Source organism: Glycine soja, chromosome 10 (assembly GCF_004193775.1).
Source record: "Glycine soja cultivar W05 chromosome 10, ASM419377v2, whole genome shotgun sequence".
Lineage (NCBI taxonomy): Eukaryota > Viridiplantae > Streptophyta > Magnoliopsida > Fabales > Fabaceae > Glycine > Glycine soja.
Window position 1 is genome coordinate 12,194,747 of NC_041011.1, and position 20,820 is coordinate 12,215,566.

At 37.0% G+C, this 20,820-nt stretch overlaps 1 protein-coding gene across 2 annotated transcripts; it reads right to left on the reverse strand.

The window, feature by feature from the left end:
- Nucleotides 1-1,314: 1,314 nt before the first annotated feature.
- On the reverse strand, nt 1,315-6,228 carry LOC114369567 (primary amine oxidase-like). Of its 2 annotated transcripts, none has more exons than XM_028326794.1 (4): nt 4,838-6,227; nt 3,845-3,958; nt 2,800-3,347; nt 1,315-1,798 (listed from the first exon to the last, which is right to left on the reverse strand). In XM_028326794.1, exons 1-4 carry the CDS (start codon nt 6,167-6,169, stop codon nt 1,588-1,590), a joined length of 2,205 nt encoding a protein of 734 aa, XP_028182595.1. In that variant the 5' UTR covers nt 6,170-6,227; the 3' UTR covers nt 1,315-1,587. The 2 variants fall into 2 exon arrangements, with proteins under 2 accessions (XP_028182595.1, XP_028182596.1); XM_028326795.1 differs by lacking the exon at nt 1,315-1,798 and adding an exon at nt 2,614-2,752 and having other exon boundaries at nt 2,782-3,347; nt 4,838-6,228.
- Between the last annotated feature and the right edge of the window lie 14,592 nt (nt 6,229-20,820).

The window sequence follows — 20,820 nt, forward strand, 5'->3', positions numbered from 1 at the left end:
AACTATTTAATATGTCCATTATCGATAAAATAATTATCTTATGTATGTCAAATTACATGATGAATATTATAAATTAATGTCAATGCCAGAACCTCATTACATGGCAGAACCTCAATCAACAGACTTTCCCGATCTAATCTGCACTGCCTTCTTCACTGGTATAACATTAATTCAGATTATATTAAAATTAATTTAAATATTAGTATAACACTGAATTGGATTTGAAATTGGTTTGGGGTTGGAGAAGATGGAGGAGAGTGGTACCGTACCAAATAAAATTGGGATAGGAATGAGAATGGGAGAGAGAAATTCACGTGAAAGTCAAGTTTAAATTTTAATTGATGTTACATCAAGTGAGACTAGTGATTTTGTTCCGTGTTTGTGCTATGCTCAATAAAATGATAGAATAAAATCAAAATTTCCTAATTTTAGTGGGATAAGATTTCGTGTGAAATTTCTCTATAGATTGACACATACATGAAACTTTTCTATTTGAAAATATTTTACTTTGAATTTATTATAGATTACAGATATTGTTAATCAATTTGTATAACAAATATGATAAGAAAATATTGTGATCCATTTTAATTTGTTTATGCAATTTTTTTAATTTTCTCATGTGAGTAATGTTATTGGACATTTCATTCATATATTATAGTATATATTAATGATGAAATCGTGTAAAAAATAATTTTGGTGTGAAGATGTGTCTCTAATTTCAGTTTGCAAGATGTCAAGTTAGGTAGAAATAATTTTCTGATAAGTTAGCTGGTGGCCAACAACCAGCTGTTTTCAGTTGTTCTGTCTTGGTAATTTCTTCCTTGTTTTCTTGAGTGCTATACAAACATTGGAATATTTCCTTATGGCATGTTGTAAAACCTAGGTCCCATTCTTGTAATCACAATGAGAGGAAGATCGAAGTGTGTGAGAGAGATAAAGTTGAAACTTGGGGATCCTTGATATTGTTATCTCAACATTGAAATTACCAAACAAGATTTTATTTATACACATACATCTTTGTAACTCTTGGACCATAGAAGATCGGTTTCGCTTCTTTCTTGTGGATGTAGGTCCTTTGTGACCGAACCACCTAATTGCTCGTGTTCATCTTCTATTCCTTATCTTTGTTTTGATTCAATGTTATTAGCCTTTGGATTTTTGCTGCTGTGTTGTTCTATTTCCTGGTTTTGTCAATCAATTACATGTTTTGAACCATAACATTTGGTCTGCACTCAACTAGTATTTAAGAAACATTATGTTATTTGAACCACTATGTAATTGACAGATGAAGTCCAAACTTTGAAATCTACTGTGAGTTTATGTGATATTCAAACTGTGATTGAATTCACAAATTTATTTATATTGATTCAAGTCACTTTCTAGATTTTTAACATCATAATTTTTCTTATACATAAGAATTAAACATGGTATCAAAAGGTTTTACAATATTTATACATTCTGTTTAATCAACAGAACTAGACCCTCTTTACTTTAAGTTAGGTTTAAAGTTCAGTTTGGGCATCATCATTTGCTACATGCATAAATAAAGCATGTATCTAATTAGACTAAAAACCAACTGATGGGATCTCAAGCTGAATCACGAGCCTTGCAAACAGGTAAATCATCTTCGAAATTGGGAGGGACTCCAAGGATTGGATTTCTCTCAAAGAAATTAGCAGGCTTCAAATCAAAACTTGATGATACAGTAGGCATGACAGGATAGTCCTCTTGACAGGGTATATGATGGAACCCTATTGTGTACCACAAAACAATGTCTTTATTCTCAATTGGACGATCCCTGCATATTAAAATATCAGCAGTCTAAGAAATTAATAGTATCATATAATGTCTTCACTAGGCACCAAATTCAAACTCATATTATATCTAATTTTCTATCAATACGTAAGTGTGATTGAGGTGATTTAAGCAATTTAATTTGAAGTAAAAGATAATTTAGCGCATTAGGCTAGTGATGTCCAACCTAAGTTTATTGAGTACACGTTTTTTCCCCCTTTATTTATGAAACATGACAAAGACAAGGAGAACTGCAATGTCTCTCATTCTCTCCCACAAATAATAATCTTAAATTGTATTTCATTTTTATATACATATGGTATATAATAATGAGAACGGCAAGTAATATATTTTTCTTAAGTCAAGAAATTTTCTAGTTGAAAGTTCAGAATTAATTAATTAACTCTCTGAGATCGTGAAATTTATTTAAGAAATTTATTTCTCTCAACATATACTCTTATGTTCTTTCTAACACACTTTATAATTAATTAAAATTATATATAGATTCTACCAAATATATGGGCCTTATTTAAGTAGACTTACTTCCAAAGTGATGGGACCAGCACAAATTTAAATCAATATTAGAAAGATTATCAAGAAAAGTATTAAGTGTATTGTTAAGGCTCTTTTTAAACGTTCCTTGATATCCATTTTCTCTTATAAGAAAAAATATATATATTTTTTTAAATTTTTTATAAGCAATATTTCATTTAATAAAATTATGTTCAAAGTACCTTCATTTAATAAGGAATCTATGTTTAACATCAAATTTCAATTGAATAATAGTTTAAGGTTTTTTTTAATTAAAAACGACACCATTTAATGAAGTTAATAATTTTATTAATCAGTGTGAAACTAATTTTTTTTACTTATAAAAGAAAAGTTAGGGAGTATTTATTTCGTCGGTAAGTGAATTTTTCTTTTAGCAAATGTGACAGCCGTGATTATAGAATTGGAATTGAACCATGAGAAAGGAAAGGTAGAATCATGAAAAGAATCTTTGACCTGTTGGACCAGACTTGAAGAGTATCATCCCCTTTGCTCTGGTAAGCAAATAAACCACCAGCCCATTGCTCACTTTTGTTGTAAGGAGTAACCCATATTTGATTGTTTGTAAAAGCTGCTCTTTTCTGTGGAGGATCTTCTGGATCCAGCAGGCTAGCTGCTGTGGCACCTGGAACCAATTTGTACCCAACAGGGTTCCCTATCCTTGTCTTCTTCAATGGGTTCACCACATGAAATTCCGATGGGTCATAGAGTTGAAGTCTTATTTGAGCATCTTTCTCTGTCTTTGCCACTTTTTTAACAGCTTTTAGATAACTCTTTCTGGGTGATTCTCCTGGAGAGGTCTCTTGCTTCTTTATGTTTACCTCAACAAATGAATTGTCAGAGCCATCAACGTCCATATCTAGGTAATATGTGATAAAATGGTCATGGATTACACCTATAATGTTTTCACTCAAAAGGGTTCCATAAAGATATTCTTGGTTGGGAACTTGATCCATATTCTCATAGGTAGTTCCTTTCACCATCAAGATACCACTCAGTCCAACCTGCATCCGACAAATAAATGCCTTCATATTAGCATAAACAATTGAATACGAATACAATAAGAGAAAAAACATTACCATCAATCTAGAAAGGTTCATCTATCTTATCCTAAACCATCAATCTATAGTGCAAGTTGTCCATTTTTCTATTACGTGAACAACTTGACAATTTATAGCCCATAACACACTGCACAAGGGAGACATTATTGAAAAAGTTGCATAAAGTCGTGGTCACTTGACTAATTAATGTTAAATGTTATCAGGATTTTTGTATCGCAGCCACACTTTATATGTTCATTTATCATATCCACGATCTTGATTAGTTTACTATACACACAGTTTTCAACAAGTTTGGATTGGAGCCCTACTTTGTATATATGTTAATGCATCACATCACATGTTGATTAGTTTATTATACACAAGCCTGCAGAGGTTATTGGGACTTAATTTCTATCCTATAAAAGAATATGTAGAAACTAAATTGAATTTCCTTCACTAACCTTTGCTCTGATTAGCCCATCAGTTTGAAATTCCCAATCCACGATATAGTCATAGTTTGCTACTGCTGCTGCCATCCTAACCACTAGTGTCACCTTTGGCCTCACTTCTGTAACCTGCCACAATAGCACAAACCCAAAAATAAGTTGAGATAAAATCCTTTGAACTATATGAAGAGCAAGGCAGCATCATGATTCGTGATGATCAATGAACTGGCAACGAGAAAATACTCAGAATTCATAATTTTATGAATGTGCATAATTAGAAACTAGCATTATGTCCATGATTTTAACAGTATGCACATATTCCCAAATGCCACCATAACTACATTTGTGTTTCAAAGTTCAAAGCCAGTGGAACAGTCATGTGTATTTCAATGTGGGCATATATGCCCACACTGACTTCATATAATTCCTATGTTATATAGCACGAATACTTCTCATGTTAATAATAACAATAATAATAGTAGTAAGTAGGAAAAACATTGATTAGAGAAGAGGAAGAAAGAAGACCAGGAGCATAGCACCACAAAGAAGGTAAGAGCACCACTTTATCCCAGATATGTGATGTTGGTTAGCATTGTCATTGAAACTTAGCATTTTATCAAATATTATTTACAGAACTGATGATTCTATCCAGGCCTCTCAAAATAGGTATATTCTTTTATGTTCGGTTTTGAGGAAGCAAGGAAAACAGTCTCTACAATTCTCTGTACAAACTTACCTCTGTTACTTTATATCAGGTGCACAATTTCAATAATGATAACACCGCACTTTCAACAATTTCTGGTCCAGTTTATCATAATCAACAACATATGCTTAAGGACATACCAAAGAAATACTCTATAAGCTAGCACATATATATAGCATAGTCAATCACATAACAAATTCCAAATGAAAAAAAGCTACATACTATATTTGATGCAGCAAAAGTTAGAACAAGAGGTTGGGAAAGAAAGAAACAAAAAGTATGACTGATATGATAACATGCTTAACCTTGAGGTCAGTGATGGGGCACTCTGCATGTCGCCACGCAATGTCACCAGCATAACTCTCAAAAATGCAAATCATGTTGGGTTGGAGATATGGTGTTCCATCGGAAGAGGCAAAGACACCATCCATGTAGTAAGCATTCTTGGGGCAATCATTCAAGGGGTCTAGTGGCATTGCCTGCAACCCAAATCCATACTCACCAGCATCCATGTATGTCTTAAAGTACCAATCTTGTGTGGGATCCATGTATGGCACAAATAGCTCAGAGGTGAACCCTTTGTACATTACACTTCTCAGCTTTGATGTGTCAGGGTCCCTCACCTTGGCTTGTGAAATTATGATCCCAGCTCTTGGGTCTGGTCTCAGATGAAATTCCCAGTTTGCCCATTTCACCAAGTGCCCATTAATTGTGAAGCTTGGACCTTTTGGTTGCTCCAAGGATATTGGATTCAGCATCCTCAACTCTCCTCCATTCAGCTTCTGAATGGAGTAACGGTAGTCAGTGTTAATTCCATTAGCCACAGGGATGTTTTGGCCATTATCTGAAATTGACAGCACCTCTTTTTTATTCATGTCAACCAAGGCAGTCACACCCTCAATTGGTTTCATGTAGAAGTTCACAGTGCCTTCTTTGGAATAGCACTGCACCTTAATCAACCTTGTATTCTCCTCCACTTGTGTCCCATACCACCCTGAAGAGATTGGCAAGCATGCCAGGTCTGCTAAATTGACACCGCGTTTAGTGATGGAGCGGTTGAATTCGGTGCTCTTGAGGGGAACCTCAAGTACTCCCACCATGTCCTCTAGGGTCATGGTGGGGTAACCCGAGACCGACCAGGTGATGGCTTCCTGGCTCACCACCTGGCCGGTTTCGAGGTCCACCGTGAGCACATGTGAGTCTCCCTTCACATATGCAACCACGGAAGCCTTCCTAGGCAAGGGTAGATCACCCTTTTTCCATTTGAGGACAAGTTTTTTGTCTGGCTCTTCAAGGACAACGGAGTTGAGAGTGTAGCTGGATGAGGACTTGAAGAGAGGGTAGTTCAAAAGGATGGTGCGGACCTTGTTGAACTCTTGGATGGTTAGAGGGTCAAGAGGGTGTTGAGGAATCTCGGATTCATGGTGTTGGTTCTTGTGATGATGATATGTGGAAAATGATGGTTTCTTAATCGGATTATTAGGATGTGCTGAAGAGTAGAACCGGTTCTTTGAGGTGCACCATCCAGAGTAAAGGTTGCAGTCTAGAGCCTCCTTGTTGGGCAGCCAAGTGACAAGTAAAACTAGTACCACACCGATTGAAAGAACCAGGAAGCGCCACAAGTTCTTGGCCTCCATGGATAGATATCACTAGTCAGAGAGAGTTTGTGTGAATAGTATTGAGACCAGAGATGAAAGCTTCACGTGTATATATATATATATACAGTCAGAGACCTCAGTAATTGGGAAGCGGATCCTGCGGCTCTCCTCTCCAGTCCTCTCCGGCATTGCTTTCAACCGTTGGATGATATTATTTGTTGATGGATGTGATCTCTCCCGTGAGAAAAAAGATATAATACAACGCTTGCATTATTTTTTTTTTCTTTTTCCATATATATTGTATTTTAGATTCTGCATTAATAAATATTTATTTAATACAATTAAATTATCATAAATAAATAATTTTTAGTATAAGAGTGAAACTTTATCTTCTGCCAAAAGATATAAAGATATTATCTAAAGCAAATTATATTGACACTCCGAAGATTTTCATTAATTACATATATTTTTCCTTTTTTTTACCTACCAGAAAATTTCCCAACTTTTGTGTTCTTATTACATTGATTCACCGTTAGTCCCTAACTCTTCTAACTTCGTTTATGAATTGTGCATGTGACTGACACATGAAATTTAAATATTTTTTATTTCCAAAATGTCCATGCTCCCATCCTTTGTGCGGTTTCATTCTCAAAATTAAAAAAAAAAAAGTTGAAGCTTGTTTGTGAATTATACAAAAATCAACACCAAATCAAAACTAAAAGAATCAAGAGATCTCAAAATAGAATAAAAAGGAAAACAAAAAATCTCAATTTTTTATCAAACAATCTCATCAAGAATCATATAAAAAATCAAGAATAAAAATAAAATAAATCAATACTAAAATCAAGAGATCTCAAACACAAATCAAGAAGGGAAACAAAAAATCTCGAAAAAATGGTTGTTAGGCTCTTCACTCACAACTTTGGACTTCGAGAGCCAGTGCCTCCCATAAACATAGAAGAAAGGATTAGAAAGATGAAAATTTTATTGATATATGCCTTATTACATGTAGTTGGTATTTATAATGGTATTGCAATAACAAAATTTGTAATTATGTGATCACAAGGTGATAAAAATCCTAACAGAATGAAAATTGGCAGACAAGGTGGTCTAAGACAAGGTGGTCTAACGCAGTGGCAGACAAAGTTGTCAGCTCATCACTATGCCGTTAAACAAAGTCCTTTAGGTATGCAGGGGTATTACTCTGTCTCTTTGGCCTTGCCCACGTTGTTGCTTGTATGTCGTTATGTCTATCATCCCTGTTGACTTTCAAAAGCACCTTGTCCTCAAGGTGATAAGTAGAGCGCAACTGCTCTCAATCTTCCCACGTGGTGTCATCTAGAGATAATCCATCCCACTGAACCAAAACTTGCAATTTTGAATTTGGAAAAGTAGATTCTTTGCGAGTGCTCACGATAGCTAGAGGAGAGATAATGAGTTGATTATCAATTGAGGTAGTTGGCAAATAGACATGGCAATGGGACGGGGCAGGGACAGGTATTGTCTCCCCAATCCCCGACCCCGACTCTCCAACATGTCCCCATACCCGCATCCGATACCCGACGGGTTAAAATTTATTATCCTATCTTCGTACCCGTTGGTTATCGGGTATCCCTGACCTCGTCCCGTACCCGATTCAAATTAGAAAAATAATTTTTTTTGTAAAGAAAATATTAAAAATTTGATTTTAGAAAAAATAAATTGATTGTTAAACATTTATTTTTAACTACTTATATATCAATAAATTTATTATAATGCATGTATCTACAAAAATCGTTAAGAAAAGAATATTAAATTATGTAAAAATTTTAAAATAAAATTAACTAGTAATAAAAATTCTAGGCCTTTTGATTAAATTATGCAAAAATTCTAAAAAATTTAAGTGGCGGGGCAGGTCCGGGTTCAGGGTCGGAGCGAATGTAGTAATCCTATACCCATACCCGTACCCGACTTTTGGTTATTGGGGAAAACCCAAACCCGAACGCATACTTGGTCAACTCGGGTATTACCCATCAAAGTCGGGATGGATTCGAACGAGTACTCACGGTTACGGGTTTTCTTGCCATGTCTATTGGCAAAGGTAAAGGGGTAGGGTTGTTGTCTGAAGGAGATTGATAAAAAGGATTGAGCACAAAACAATGAAATACTTGGTGGATGCGAGCTCCCTTAAAAAATTGTAATTTATAAGCAATTTTACCAATGAGGTCTATTATCTGAAATGAGTCGTAGAACCTCTTAGCTAACTTCGAAGGAACTAATTGAGGCCCAAAAACAGAGGATTGTTTGTGTGGCCGGAGTTTAACCATTACCAAGTCACCAACCTTGAAAGCTATGTCCCTTTGTTTGTTGTCAGCAATTTGTTTCATGACTATGTGAGCCTTTAGGAACTTCTTGAGGAATTCGGTAAAGACTGCTTTGCGATTAGTTAGCAATTCATTAACTGCATCCACCTTGAAAGTGCTAGTGATATATTAGGGAAAGGTAAGAGGTTTCTTCCCAAAGGTTATTTCATAAGGAGAAACTCTAGACCCGGAATGTCGTGAAGTATTGTACGACCATTCTACCCAATTAAGCAGTTTCCCCCACGATGTCGGCTTCTTATGAATGAAAGCATGCAAGTATTGTTCAACAACGTGATTCAGAACCTTTGTTTGTCTGTCCATTTGCGGGTGATATGCCAAGCTCATCCTTAAGCGAGTACCACTGAGCCGAAATAGTTCTTGCCAGAAACGACTAATGAATAACAAATCACGGTCTAAAACTAAGCTACGAGGCATGCCGTGAAGTTTTCTGACAATGTCAATGAACATAGTTGCCATCAAGAGCAATGTGTGATGTGTGGGTAACATTCCTAAACGAATCCCCTTCGAGAATTGGTCCACAACCACAAGGATGGTAGTATTACCATGAAAGGATGGCAATCCCGTGATAAAGTCAAGCGAGAGGTCTTCCCATGGTGATATGAACCCTCATGGAACAAGGGCTGACTTAGGATCGTCTAGGATTAAACCTTGATGGAAAATGCGGAAATTGATTAAGGTAAGGATGGAAAATAAGGTGGTTAATTTCGTGGGTCTTAATCAGGTGGTTCTTGGCATAAAATGGATGAATGGGATGGTAAAATGTAGGTTAAGTGGTGGCTAGACAGAAATATAGAAATGGCAATAACTGAAGCTACAGGGCTCCAAATGAGGTGATTCCAAAACGAGGTGAAAGTTCTCGTTTTGAAATTCAATTTAGGCTCAAGAATCACTTAATGTGAGTGCGTAAAACGGGAGTTATGGCCACGAGATAATTCTGGGCAGAGGTGGATTTTCTGGAATTGTGGTTTGAAAGAACAAGGGTGAAGATGAAAGGAAGGAAAGAATCACTCTTTCCAGCGAGGGCAACACACAAAGGTTGTGAAAGTCCTTTGATACAGCCAGGGTGTTCTTGAATCACTCAAGAATTTAGGAGAATCACTCTCACTAAGATAAAAGAGATAAACTCTAATTTTCTGAATAAAACTCAACTTGTGTTTATTGATAAAATGGTTCAGCTTATATAGAAGCTTTACAGCAGATTTTAGTAATGACCCACTAACCTAGAATTAAAATAACTTAATGCCATTAACCTAGGGAATTAAAAAAAACTTAATGGCTGAGTGTAACTGAAATTGTGGCAACCAAAAGTCACCCCCAACAGCCAACAAGTCAGCCACCATTTGGTCTCCCAAAAGGCTGATGCCTAGGTTGCCAATTGGGCCCTTATTACAACTTGAACTAAACCTAACTAAAGCCCTTTTAGTTGATTAACCCAAAACATATTTTTGGTCAGCCAACTTTACAAGGATTGGGCCATTATTTAGACAAACTAAACACTCTAAAATTGAAACAAAGTGGTGTCATTTAGTCCTCCTCCATTTGGGCCATGATACAACTCACAACCTTGGACTTTTCTCCTTGAAACTTGGGCTTGTATTCAAACAGTATGGACAACACTTGTTGAAGAGCTTCCTTGGATTTCCTTGCTCTAGCCCTTGTCATAGGTCCTCCAAGTCCTTCAAGTGGATCCTTGCCCTTGCTCTTGGTCATGTCCTCATCATTCTCTCCCTCTTGAGAAGGATTTGTCCTCAAATCGGATTCTCCTTCTGCATCAAAAAGAGATAAATCAGAGACATTGAAGGTGGAACTAACATTATACTCACCGGGCAGCTCAACTTTGTAAGCATTGTCATTGATTCTTTCTAGCACTTGAAATGGTCCATCTCCCCTTGGTTGAAGCTTTGATTTCCTTTGTTCCGGAAACCTTTCTTTTCTCATGTGCACCCAAACCCAATCTCCGGGTTCGAAGACAACCTTTTTTCTCCCTTTGTTGGCTTGTTTAGCATAGCTTTTACTTTTCCTCTCAATTTGATCTTTGACTCTCTCATGAAGCTTCTTCACATAGTCCGCCTTTGCTTGACCTTCTTTATGCTTAAAAACAGAAACATTAGGCAAAAGATCAAGAGGAGTTAGTGGGTTAAAACCATAAACAACTTCAAAAGGAGAACAATTAGTGGTGCTATGAACAGCTCTATTGTAAGCAAATTCAACATGGGGTAAACAAGCTTCCCAAGTTTTTAAGTTATTCCTCAAAATTGTCCTAAGCAAAGTTCCCAAAGTCCTATTAACAACTTCCGTTTTCCCATCGGTTTGTGGGTGACAAGTGGTTGAAAATAACAATTTAGTGCCCAACTTGCTCCACAAAGTCCTCCAAAAACGCAAATCATCAAGCCTAGGTATAGGATGCCTATATTTAATGGTGATGTTATTAAGGGCTCTACAATCAGAACAAATGCGCCATGTCCCATCCTTTTTAGGGACCAAAATCACTGGGACAGCACAAGGACTCATACTATCTCTTACCCAACCTTTGCTAATGAGTTCATCCACTTGTCTTTGAATCTCTTTGGTTTCTTTTGAATTACTTCTATAGGCTGGCCTATTGGGCAAAGAAGCTCCCGGAATGAGATCAATTTGATGCTCAATTCCCCTCAAAGGTGGTAGTCCACTTGGCACATTTGGTGGAAACATGTCATGAAAATCCTACAAAAGAGTTTTAACACTAGAAGGCACTTCAAAATCATCAAAAGTGTTAGTGGTCAAAATCTGATTTTTGCAAAACAAGATATAGAGTGACTGTTTAGCACGAAACAACCTCTTGACCTCACTTTTTGTGGCTAAATAGCTCTCCCTCACTTCAAGTGTTTCACTCTTCTTTTGTTCACTCTTTTTCCTCTCAAGTGTTTCCCTCTTTTTCTCACTCTCAAGTGTTTTGCTCACCTTTTCTTTTTCTCTTTTCTCTTGAAGAAGTTTTTCTCTCATTTTCTTTTGATCCTCACACACTTCTTGTGGACTCAATGGCTTGAGCACAATCTTTTTGTCTTGGTGCATGAAAGAGATCTTGTTGGTGTAACCGTCATGATTGGCTCTTTTATCAAATTGCCATGGTCTCCCCAACAGTAAGTGACTGGCCTCCATAGGAACAACATCACAAAGTACCTTATCATTGTATTTCCCAATGGAAACGTCCACTTCAACTTGCTGCCTCACTTGCACCTTCCCATCCTTACTAAGCCATTGAAGTTTGTATGGCCTAGGATGTGGTTTAGTAGCTAAATTTAGCTTTGACACTAATCTAGCACTAGCCACATTGGTGCAACTACCTCCATCAATGATCACCATGCACACCTTGCCATTGATTAAACATCTAGTGTGAAAGATGTTTTCTCTTTGGCTCTCCTCCTCATGCTTCAATTGACCACCAAGTAACCGCCTAATCATCAACAAATCTCCCTCCGGAGTCTCCTCTTCCTCTACGTACTCACTCTCCTCTTCCTCTTCAACATCAGATTCACTTATATATTCTCCATCTCTAAGAACCATGGACCTTTTGTTAGGGCACTCATAAGCATAGTGTCCTAGGCCTTGGCACTTGAAACACTTCACATCTCTACTCCTTTTAGAGGGTTCCTCTTGGGACTTTGAGCCAGTTTTTGATGGGATAGGTGTGGAACTACTAGAAGTAGCAGCCCCATCTTTCTTATCTTTGTCTTTCCAACTAGAAGAACCAAAGTTGGTAAAACTCCTCTTAGCCACTCCCTTCCTTTTTAATTGTTGCTCCACTTGGATTGCTTTGTGAAGCAAATCATCCATTTCAACAAACTCCTGCAGCTCAACAATATCACGGATATCATTAGTCAAACCATTAAGAAATCGAGCCATAGTTACCTCCTCATCTTCTTCAATATTTGCTTGAATCATGAGCACATCCATTTCCTTGAAATACTCCTCAACCCCCTTGTTGCCTTGGGTTAGTTTTTGGAGCTTGAATTTCAAGTCCCTTGAGTAACTAGCCGGCACATACCGCTTCCTCATGATCTTTTTCATCTCTGTCCATGTATCAACCATTGGCTCTTCATTTCTTGCTCTCTCCTTTTGTAGCTTGTTCCACCACACAAGAGCATAGTCGGAAAACTCCGTGGCAGCAAGCTTCACCTTCTGGTCCTCCTCATAGTTGTTGCATGAGAAAACATGCTCTATTTTCATCTCCGACTCCAAGTAGGCCTCCGGATCATTCTTTCCTTTAAATGGAGGAATGTTGAGTTTAATACCATTAATTCGGTTTTGTCTAGGAACACCATCATTCCCTCTTCTCCTCCTTTCTTCTTCATTATGATCTCTATTCTCCATTTGATCCAACCTCTCATGGAGCGCATCATCTCGTTGTTTCATTAACCTCTCCAAATGTTGCATCAAAGCTTGCATTTGGAATTGCGAAAGCCCCACTCCATCATTAGGATTAGTACCTGACATCTCAAACAAACAAATCAAACGTAACAAGACAATTATAGTTGTTGTTTGAATACCTCACCCACTCAAGTGTATCACACAATTATGGCTTTTCTCTAATGAAACACTCTTGCCTTTTACCACTCTAATTCCCCTTGAGTTCTTAGGCAATTCAAGAGATTATGGCCACAACAAAGAACAATTCACCAATATGTGTCAGGTAAGGCTAGAGAGACAAGGAAAAGGTTAACCAAGAAAAAGGCTAACAATGTTTTTAGGCACAAATGAAGGAAATAAAATTCAGAATTTAGGAATTCAAGTAACAATCCTTCATGCAACCAATATATTACCTTAAAGAGATTTTTTTTAAAGTTCTTCAAGCATGAACCATTCAGCCCATTTTTTTTTTTTTTTAATTTTGCTTATACGAAATTCTGCTTTTTTTTTTAAAACAAAGAGATCAAAAGGCTTAACTTTTGCAATGGTTCAGCCTAAAAAAAAAAATATAAGCTACAGGGCTCCAAATGAGGTGATTCCAAAACGAGGTGAAAGTTCTCGTTTTGAAATTCAATTTAGGCTCAAGAATCACTTAATGTGAGTGCGTAAAATGGGAGTTATGGCCACGAGATAATTCTGGGCAGAGGTGGATTTTCTGGAATTGTGGTTTGAAAGAACAAGGGTGAAGATGAAAGGAAGGAAAGAATCACTCTTTCCAGCGAGGGCAACACACAAAGGTTGTGAAAGTCCTTTGATACAGCCAGGGTGTTCTTGAATCACTCAAGAATTTAGGAGAATCACTCTCACTAAGATAAAAGAGATAAACTCTAATTTTCTGAATAAAACTCAACTTGTGTTTATTGATAAAATGGTTCAGCTTATATAGAAGCTTTACAGCAGATTTTAGTAATGACCCACTAACCTAGAATTAAAATAACTTAATGCCATTAACCTAGGGAATTAAAAAAAACTTAATGGCTGAGTGTAACTGAAATTGTGGCAACCAAAAGTCACCCCCAACAGCCAACAAGTCAGCCACCATTTGGTCTCCCAAAAGGCTGATGCCTAGGTTGCCAATTGGGCCCTTATTACAACTTGAACTAAACCTAACTAAAGCCCTTTTAGTTGATTAACCCAAAACATATTTTTGGTCAGCCAACTTTACAAGGATTGGGCCATTATTTAGACAAACTAAACACTCTAAAATTGAAACAAAGTGGTGTCATTTAGTCCTCCTCCATTTGGGCCATGATACAACTCACAACCTTGGACTTTTCTCCTTGAAACTTGGGCTTGTATTCAAACAGTATGGACAACACTTGTTGAAGAGCTTCCTTGGATTTCCTTGCTCTAGCCCTTGTCATAGGTCCTCCAAGTCCTTCAAGTGGATCCTTGCCCTTGCTCTTGGTCATGTCCTCATCACATGGTCAACATGGTACTGGTAACGAGTTCAACATACCTGTTACTCTTTTGGTCTCATATTTCGTGTGCTAACAATCAAGACAAGCCACAACAAAATGTTCAACATCGTTTCTAAACCCAGGCCAATCAAAGTTCTCTGTTAATCGAGCCATGGTCTTGGCTATGCCCATATAACCTCCGATGGGTGTTGAATGATATTCCTTAAGCAATGTTGGGATGAAATTGGACCATTTTGGTAGCCAAATGTGCCCCCTTTTTAGAATTAGATCATCCTTAACGACACACTCAGGATGAGCCTCTAGTTTGGTAGTGATATTTTGACGGAATTGAATAAAATTAGGATCCCGAGATACGTTCTTCTTAAGTTCCTCTAAAAATGTCGGATAGGGAATTGATAACAGCAACATTGTGTTTTTCGAAGGATCAGGAAGCCTAGATAAAGCATCCACTACCAAGTTAGTATTACCAGCACAATACTGAATACAATAGTCATAACCCATGAGTCGAGCCAGATACATTTGCTGTTCTGGAGTCTGCACCACCTGGGTCTATAGTTCCTTGAGGCTTTGATGGTCAGTGAGGATGACGAAGCGATGACCTAATAAATACTAGCGCCATCTCTCGATAGTGGATGTAATCGCAAAAAGTTCCTTGTCGTAGATGGAGGCCCGAAGTAGTTTGGGGCTAAATGGCTTGCTGAAGAATGGCTATTCTGAGATAAAATTTCGCCCATGCCAACACCTGACGTGTCAGTCTCCAAGCTGAACGGAAGGGAAAAATTCGGCAACGTTAGCACATGGGTTGTGGTTAAAGCCTCATTTTAGGCAATGAATGCCTGGTGGGCTTCTTAGGACCACTCAAATGGGTCCTTCATGGTCAATTTGTTCAATAGCGCCGTGATGGAAGCATATCCCCGAATAAACCTATGATAAAATCCTGCGAGGCCCAAGACACTGTGCAAGGCTCTAGTGGATTATGGAGTAGGCCATTGTTGAATGGCTTGTATTATGGACTCCAGAGGTTCAAATCCCTACGATGATACCACGTGACCCAAATACTCAACCTGGTTCTGAGCTAGTGAACAATTTGACAACTTAAGAACAAATTGTTCGTCCAGCATAACTTGAAATGCCTTCTCCAAGTGATCCAAGTGCTCGTCTAATGTTCGACTATAAATTAAGATATCGTCAAAGAAAATGATGAAAAAATGACGAAGATATGATCGAAAGATTGCATTCATAGTGGCCTGGAAAGAAGAAGGAGCGTTGCACAGTCCGAACGACATCACGTTGAACTCATAGTGCCCATGATGAGTTTGAAAGGTAGTTTTACATATATCTTCCTCATGCATGAGGATTTGATGGTACCCTTGTAGAAGGTCTAGCTTGGAAAACCAGTTGGCACCTCTCAGTTCGTCAAGAAGTTCATCGATGGTGGGGATTGGAAAATGATCCTTGATCGTTATGGCATTCAATGCACGGTAGTCAACATAGATGCACCATGTGTCGTCATGCTTCTTAACTAGCAGAACAGGGGAGGAGAAAGGGCTGGTACTAGGCAAATGAGTCCCTTCTGCAACATGGAGTCTACTTGGGCTTCAATCTCTTGTTTCTGAAAATGGGGGTACTGGTAAGGCCACACATTAACGGGTTCAAAATTTGGGATAAGGTGTATATGGTGGTTAGTTGGGCGTGAAGGTGGTAAGGACTGGGGTGGCTTGAATAGAGGTTCAAATTTGGTGAGGAGAGTCTAGATTTCAGGAAGAAATTGGGCAGAGGACGTTTGGGTTGAAGGAAGCTCTGCAAGGGTAATTGAAATGTGAAAATATGCATTGGCGCCCTTCGTTTGGATCATGCGACGAAGTTTCAGTGGAGTAAGCATTCAAAGTGTGGAGTTAACTTCACCCTTGAGCTCTACGAGATGGCCATCATGGAAAAACTGCATTGATAAGGCATTATAATTCATAAGTACATGGCCCAAGGACTTGAGCCACTGAACTCTGAGAACCAAATTGGTGCCATGTAATTGTAAGAGATGAAGGTCAACAAGGAATGCGATGCCCTAGACTGCTACAGGAACTGCCTCACAAAGATGGTGACAATAAAGGTATTGGCCATTGCCTACCATGACTCAAATGGGAGTGGTAGCTCATGACGCGAGGCCCAACTGAGATGCCAAAGACTCTTGGATAAAGTTGTGGGTGCTACCCCCATGAACTAAGATCACCACCTGGTGGTTGTCAATAGAACCCAATAACTGCAATGTTTCTGAGGCCAAATGGTTCGATTATGAATGAAAACTAATTTGGGCCTGGGTCGGGTTATGAGTGTCAGGTGGGTGGGTTTATATGAAGGGAGTCCTCCTCAGTGCCATCATCATCATCAACGATGAGAAGGAAAACCTTAGAGGCGCATTTGTGGCCGCGGTGGAACTTCTAATCGCAATTGAAGCAAAGGCCGTGCTCGTGCCGTGAAGCCAATTCCTCTGGTGAAAGTCGTTTGAGCGGCATAAGTGAGTGAAGCTTCGAAGGAGTGGGCAGCAATGAAGGAGGGGAAGACACAGGGTTGACCCTACCATGTAATGTTTGTCGCTGATCAAAGAGCTTCTCCTCTTGAAGACAAGCGAGTCTCGCTGCTTGAACCAACGTTAATGGTTGTAAGGCCTGGACCTCAAAACGGATTTCCGGCGTGAGTCTAGAGATGAAACAACTCAAGAGGAACGACGGGGGAAGGCCAATAATGTGGTTAGCTAAGTCTTCAAACTTGGAGAGGTAGTTGTTGGTTGTACTGCACTAAGTGAGCTTGAATAAAGCACCAGTAGGGTCCTCATACTGAGATGGGGTGAATCACGTTTGAAGGGCTTGCAGGAAGACTGACCAAGATGTGAGTTGACCATTACTGGTCATCCACTGAAGCCAGGCTAAAGCCCAACCATCCATATAGAAGGAAGCAATGGTCAAGCGCTCGTGTTCAGGAGTTGAGTGGTACTAAAAAAATTTGTTGATCTTGAAGATCCAATCGAGGGGGTCACTGCCATCAAATCACGGAACATCAAGTTTCATGCGATGGGAGTTCACTGAAGTGGCTGAAGAAGGAGTAGTAGTCGAAGAAGATGGGGAAGAAGTGGTAGAGTCCTTGGTGGCTAAGGTATGGATCTATTCATCAAGCTTCAGTGTCATGGTGTGGATGGTCTCACTCAGGGATAAGTGGTTCGAAGTGAGCTTCACAATGGCATCCTCAAGCCTGTCAGAGGACACCTTTGAACGGGTGGATTCGACCATGGGAGAGGGACAAGGAGAGCACCAAAATGTTAGGCTCATCACTCACAACTCTGGACTTTGAGGGCCTGTACCTCCCATAAACATAGAAGAAAAGATTAGAAAGGTGAAAATTTTATTGATATCTGCCTTATTACATGTACTTGGTATTTATAATGGTATTGCAATAACAAAATTTGTAATTATGTGATGACAAGGTGATAAAAATCCTAACAGAATGGAAATTGGTAGACAAGGTGGTCTAAGGCAGTGGCATACAAAGTTGTCAGCTCATCACTATGCCGTTAAACAACATCCTTCAGGTATGCAAAGGTATTACTCTACTTATTTGGCCTTGCCTGTGTTGTTGCTTGTATGTCATTATGCCTATCATCGGCTATGCTTTAGATGTCATCTTCAGCCGCGGTGCCCCATATATAGTAATAGTAAGAAAAGGAACTCTGCTCCCTAGGAAAAAACCTTCTCTGCCAATTATTCTCCCAAACCACTTAATAAAAACAGAAGAACACCATCAAAGATGATGATAGGCAACAACAACCTTCCAACAAAAGAAGAAACACCAAGCCTTGGACAAAAAGAGGCGTAGAACCGCATCCTAATTTATTATTAGAGAAAATATAACATAAAATCATATATATTTCTATTTACATTATCTTACAAGAAAAATTGAGATTTATCATTTAATTTCACATGTATAAATAGGGATGTCAAGGTTCAATTAAACCAACTAATTTCAATCCTAAATTTTGATAAGAGCATCTTCATAACAAAGTTCTAGCAAAATCTGTGGGAACATATATAAATATTAATTAGTATTTTAGGTTACACTAATAATTTTTTTTATAATTAAAATTTATAATTAATAAATTTTTATTTATATAAAATATATTTTGTATTTATGATAAATCATTTATATTACAATACAATATCATTTTTATTTCTTTTAAATAAATTCTAACTTTTAATTTTAATTTGATTTAATAAAATACTAATTTTACATGGTCACCAATTAGAAACCGATATTTATGATAAATTTGTTGATTTTTATAATAATTATATTAAAAATTACATCAACATCAATTTTTGATTAATTGATAATGTAAAAAATTTACATTAACAATGTAAATTTTTTTACACTATATCCATTTAACACTAGTAATTATCTAAAAAAGAGAATTTAATGATTATGTAATGATAGCGTAAACCACTTTTTTAATTGTTTATCTTTTTCAATTTATATACTTCCTTGTTAATTCTAAATTAAATTTCAATATAATTTTTTAGAATAATTTGTCAATAATTAAAGATAATATTGTATCAAGATATAAATTATTTATCGTAAATATTAAATAAAATTTATATGAATAAAATTATTTGTTTATTATAAATTCTAATTATATAAAACAGACATTGATTAATTCATGATCATAACATAAAATTCTAATGTTTATATATATATATATATATATATATATATTATGAATTTTAATTATAGTATAACTTCTATATTTAAAATAATCTATTTATTATAAATTTTAATTATATAAAACAAATATGTATTTACACAACATATAAAATAAAAAGTAGTGCAGACGTAGTATTGTTTTTTCACCCCTGAAAGAGTATCTCATTCATCAAATGTTAATCTCATCCAACGTCTATACCAACAAACAAATCTCATCCAACGGTTGAAAGGGATGCTAGAGAGGGCTGGAGACAGGAGCTGCGGGAGAGGATCCGCGCCCCAGAAATTGACCATATACTACTAAGGTCACTGTTGAAATTGAAAATTGGAGGAGTCCTATCAGGCCACCACTTGCAAGATGAGAGGGAAAATTTTGCTCCAAGTCTCTACCACAACAATGATAAAACAAACCACTTGCAATTAAAATGGATTAAGCGTTCCAACTCTTACTAGTAGCTAGTAATTTACAAGTTAGTAATTTTGTAAGATTAATAGCTACTATTCACACAAATTTTGATAAGATGTGCATTGTTTTTTTTAGAAATGTATATTTTGTGTACAACAATGATAAAACTAGGATTAAGCGTTCCAATACTTACTAGTAGCTAGTAATCTCATCCACTTGAAAAGCATAGACTCTGCACACATAACCAACCACTTGCAATTAAAATGGATTATCAGTTAATGGTACAATTTAAAAAGGAAAAAAAATTGATGAAAATAATCTAAATTAACAGAGCATCTATTTAAACAGGTCACATGACTTCATTGAACAGATAAATTAATTCTGTATCACAATGAGGAAACAATTAACCATTTAAAAAACCATATTCATAAACAACTTCCTTCAAAATAGTTTCCAACAAGACAACATCCCCTAGTTATAAACCCAAAATCCCATAACTAGTGCTTACATACTATTTTTGCTTCTCGTTCTTTAGCTGCACCATGGAACATAAAGCACTGCCTGAGGTTATAGAAAGGAACGGCCTAACAGAAAGTAGACAGTAAGGTTTAAAATAAAAGTTGAGAGAAACTTTTTTTATTCTAAAGAAAAAAATAATATGTGAAGTCTTATAGGTAGCATGTGTGACTTTTTTTATTTTATAAAATTAATAACAAATATTTGTAGGCCTAAAATTTAAGCTTTAATTATTTTAATCTTGAATCAGTTCTCTGCACAGAAGGGTCCAAGCTGAGTGTTGAGGTGTCAACAGTCTCAGAGCTGATATGCTATTCAGGACTACACATGCAAGGCGCACTGAGGATTGGAAATATATGCTAAACAAAAGCAGCGTTCAAGTTATTGCCACGGCGTTTTCGCAACACGACATTATATAACTTGACGTGTTAACGCACCAAAAATATCAAAATGCACAATTCCAAGCCAAATTTTAGAGCAAGCGTGACTTAGTATTACTCGCCAAAGTCCAATGATTCATTTATTTCTTCGTTTGTTTTTTCTTCAAACATCAATTTCAAATGACTACTACTACAATATTATTTGATTAGTTTCGTTTCTAATCACTCACCTAATTCACTTGTCTTGTGATCAGTTCTAGCAAAATTTAATAGGATAGAATTACACAGTCCAAAAATATATTCTTGAAGTGGAATAGGTATTGTATTTTATTAAACTATATGTAACATCGATTTGGTTTTTAATTTTACAAAAAAGATGAGAAGATTAAAAAGAAAAAAAAAGTTTGTCGATCGG

Bases quoted from the DNA above. Each gene is read 5' to 3' on its own strand.
- LOC114369567 (XM_028326794.1), bottom strand. From the start codon at position 6,169: ATGGAGGCCAAGAACTTGTGGCGCTTCCTGGTTCTTTCAATCGGTGTG. The intron at 3,959-4,837 runs GTTAAGCATGTT...CTATTGTGGCAG, and splicing joins GCCCCATCACTGACCTCAAG to GTTACAGAAGTGAGGCCAAA. The intron at 1,799-2,799 runs GTCAAAGATTCT...TTTAATATGCAG, and splicing joins CTTCAAGTCTGGTCCAACAG to GGATCGTCCAATTGAGAATA.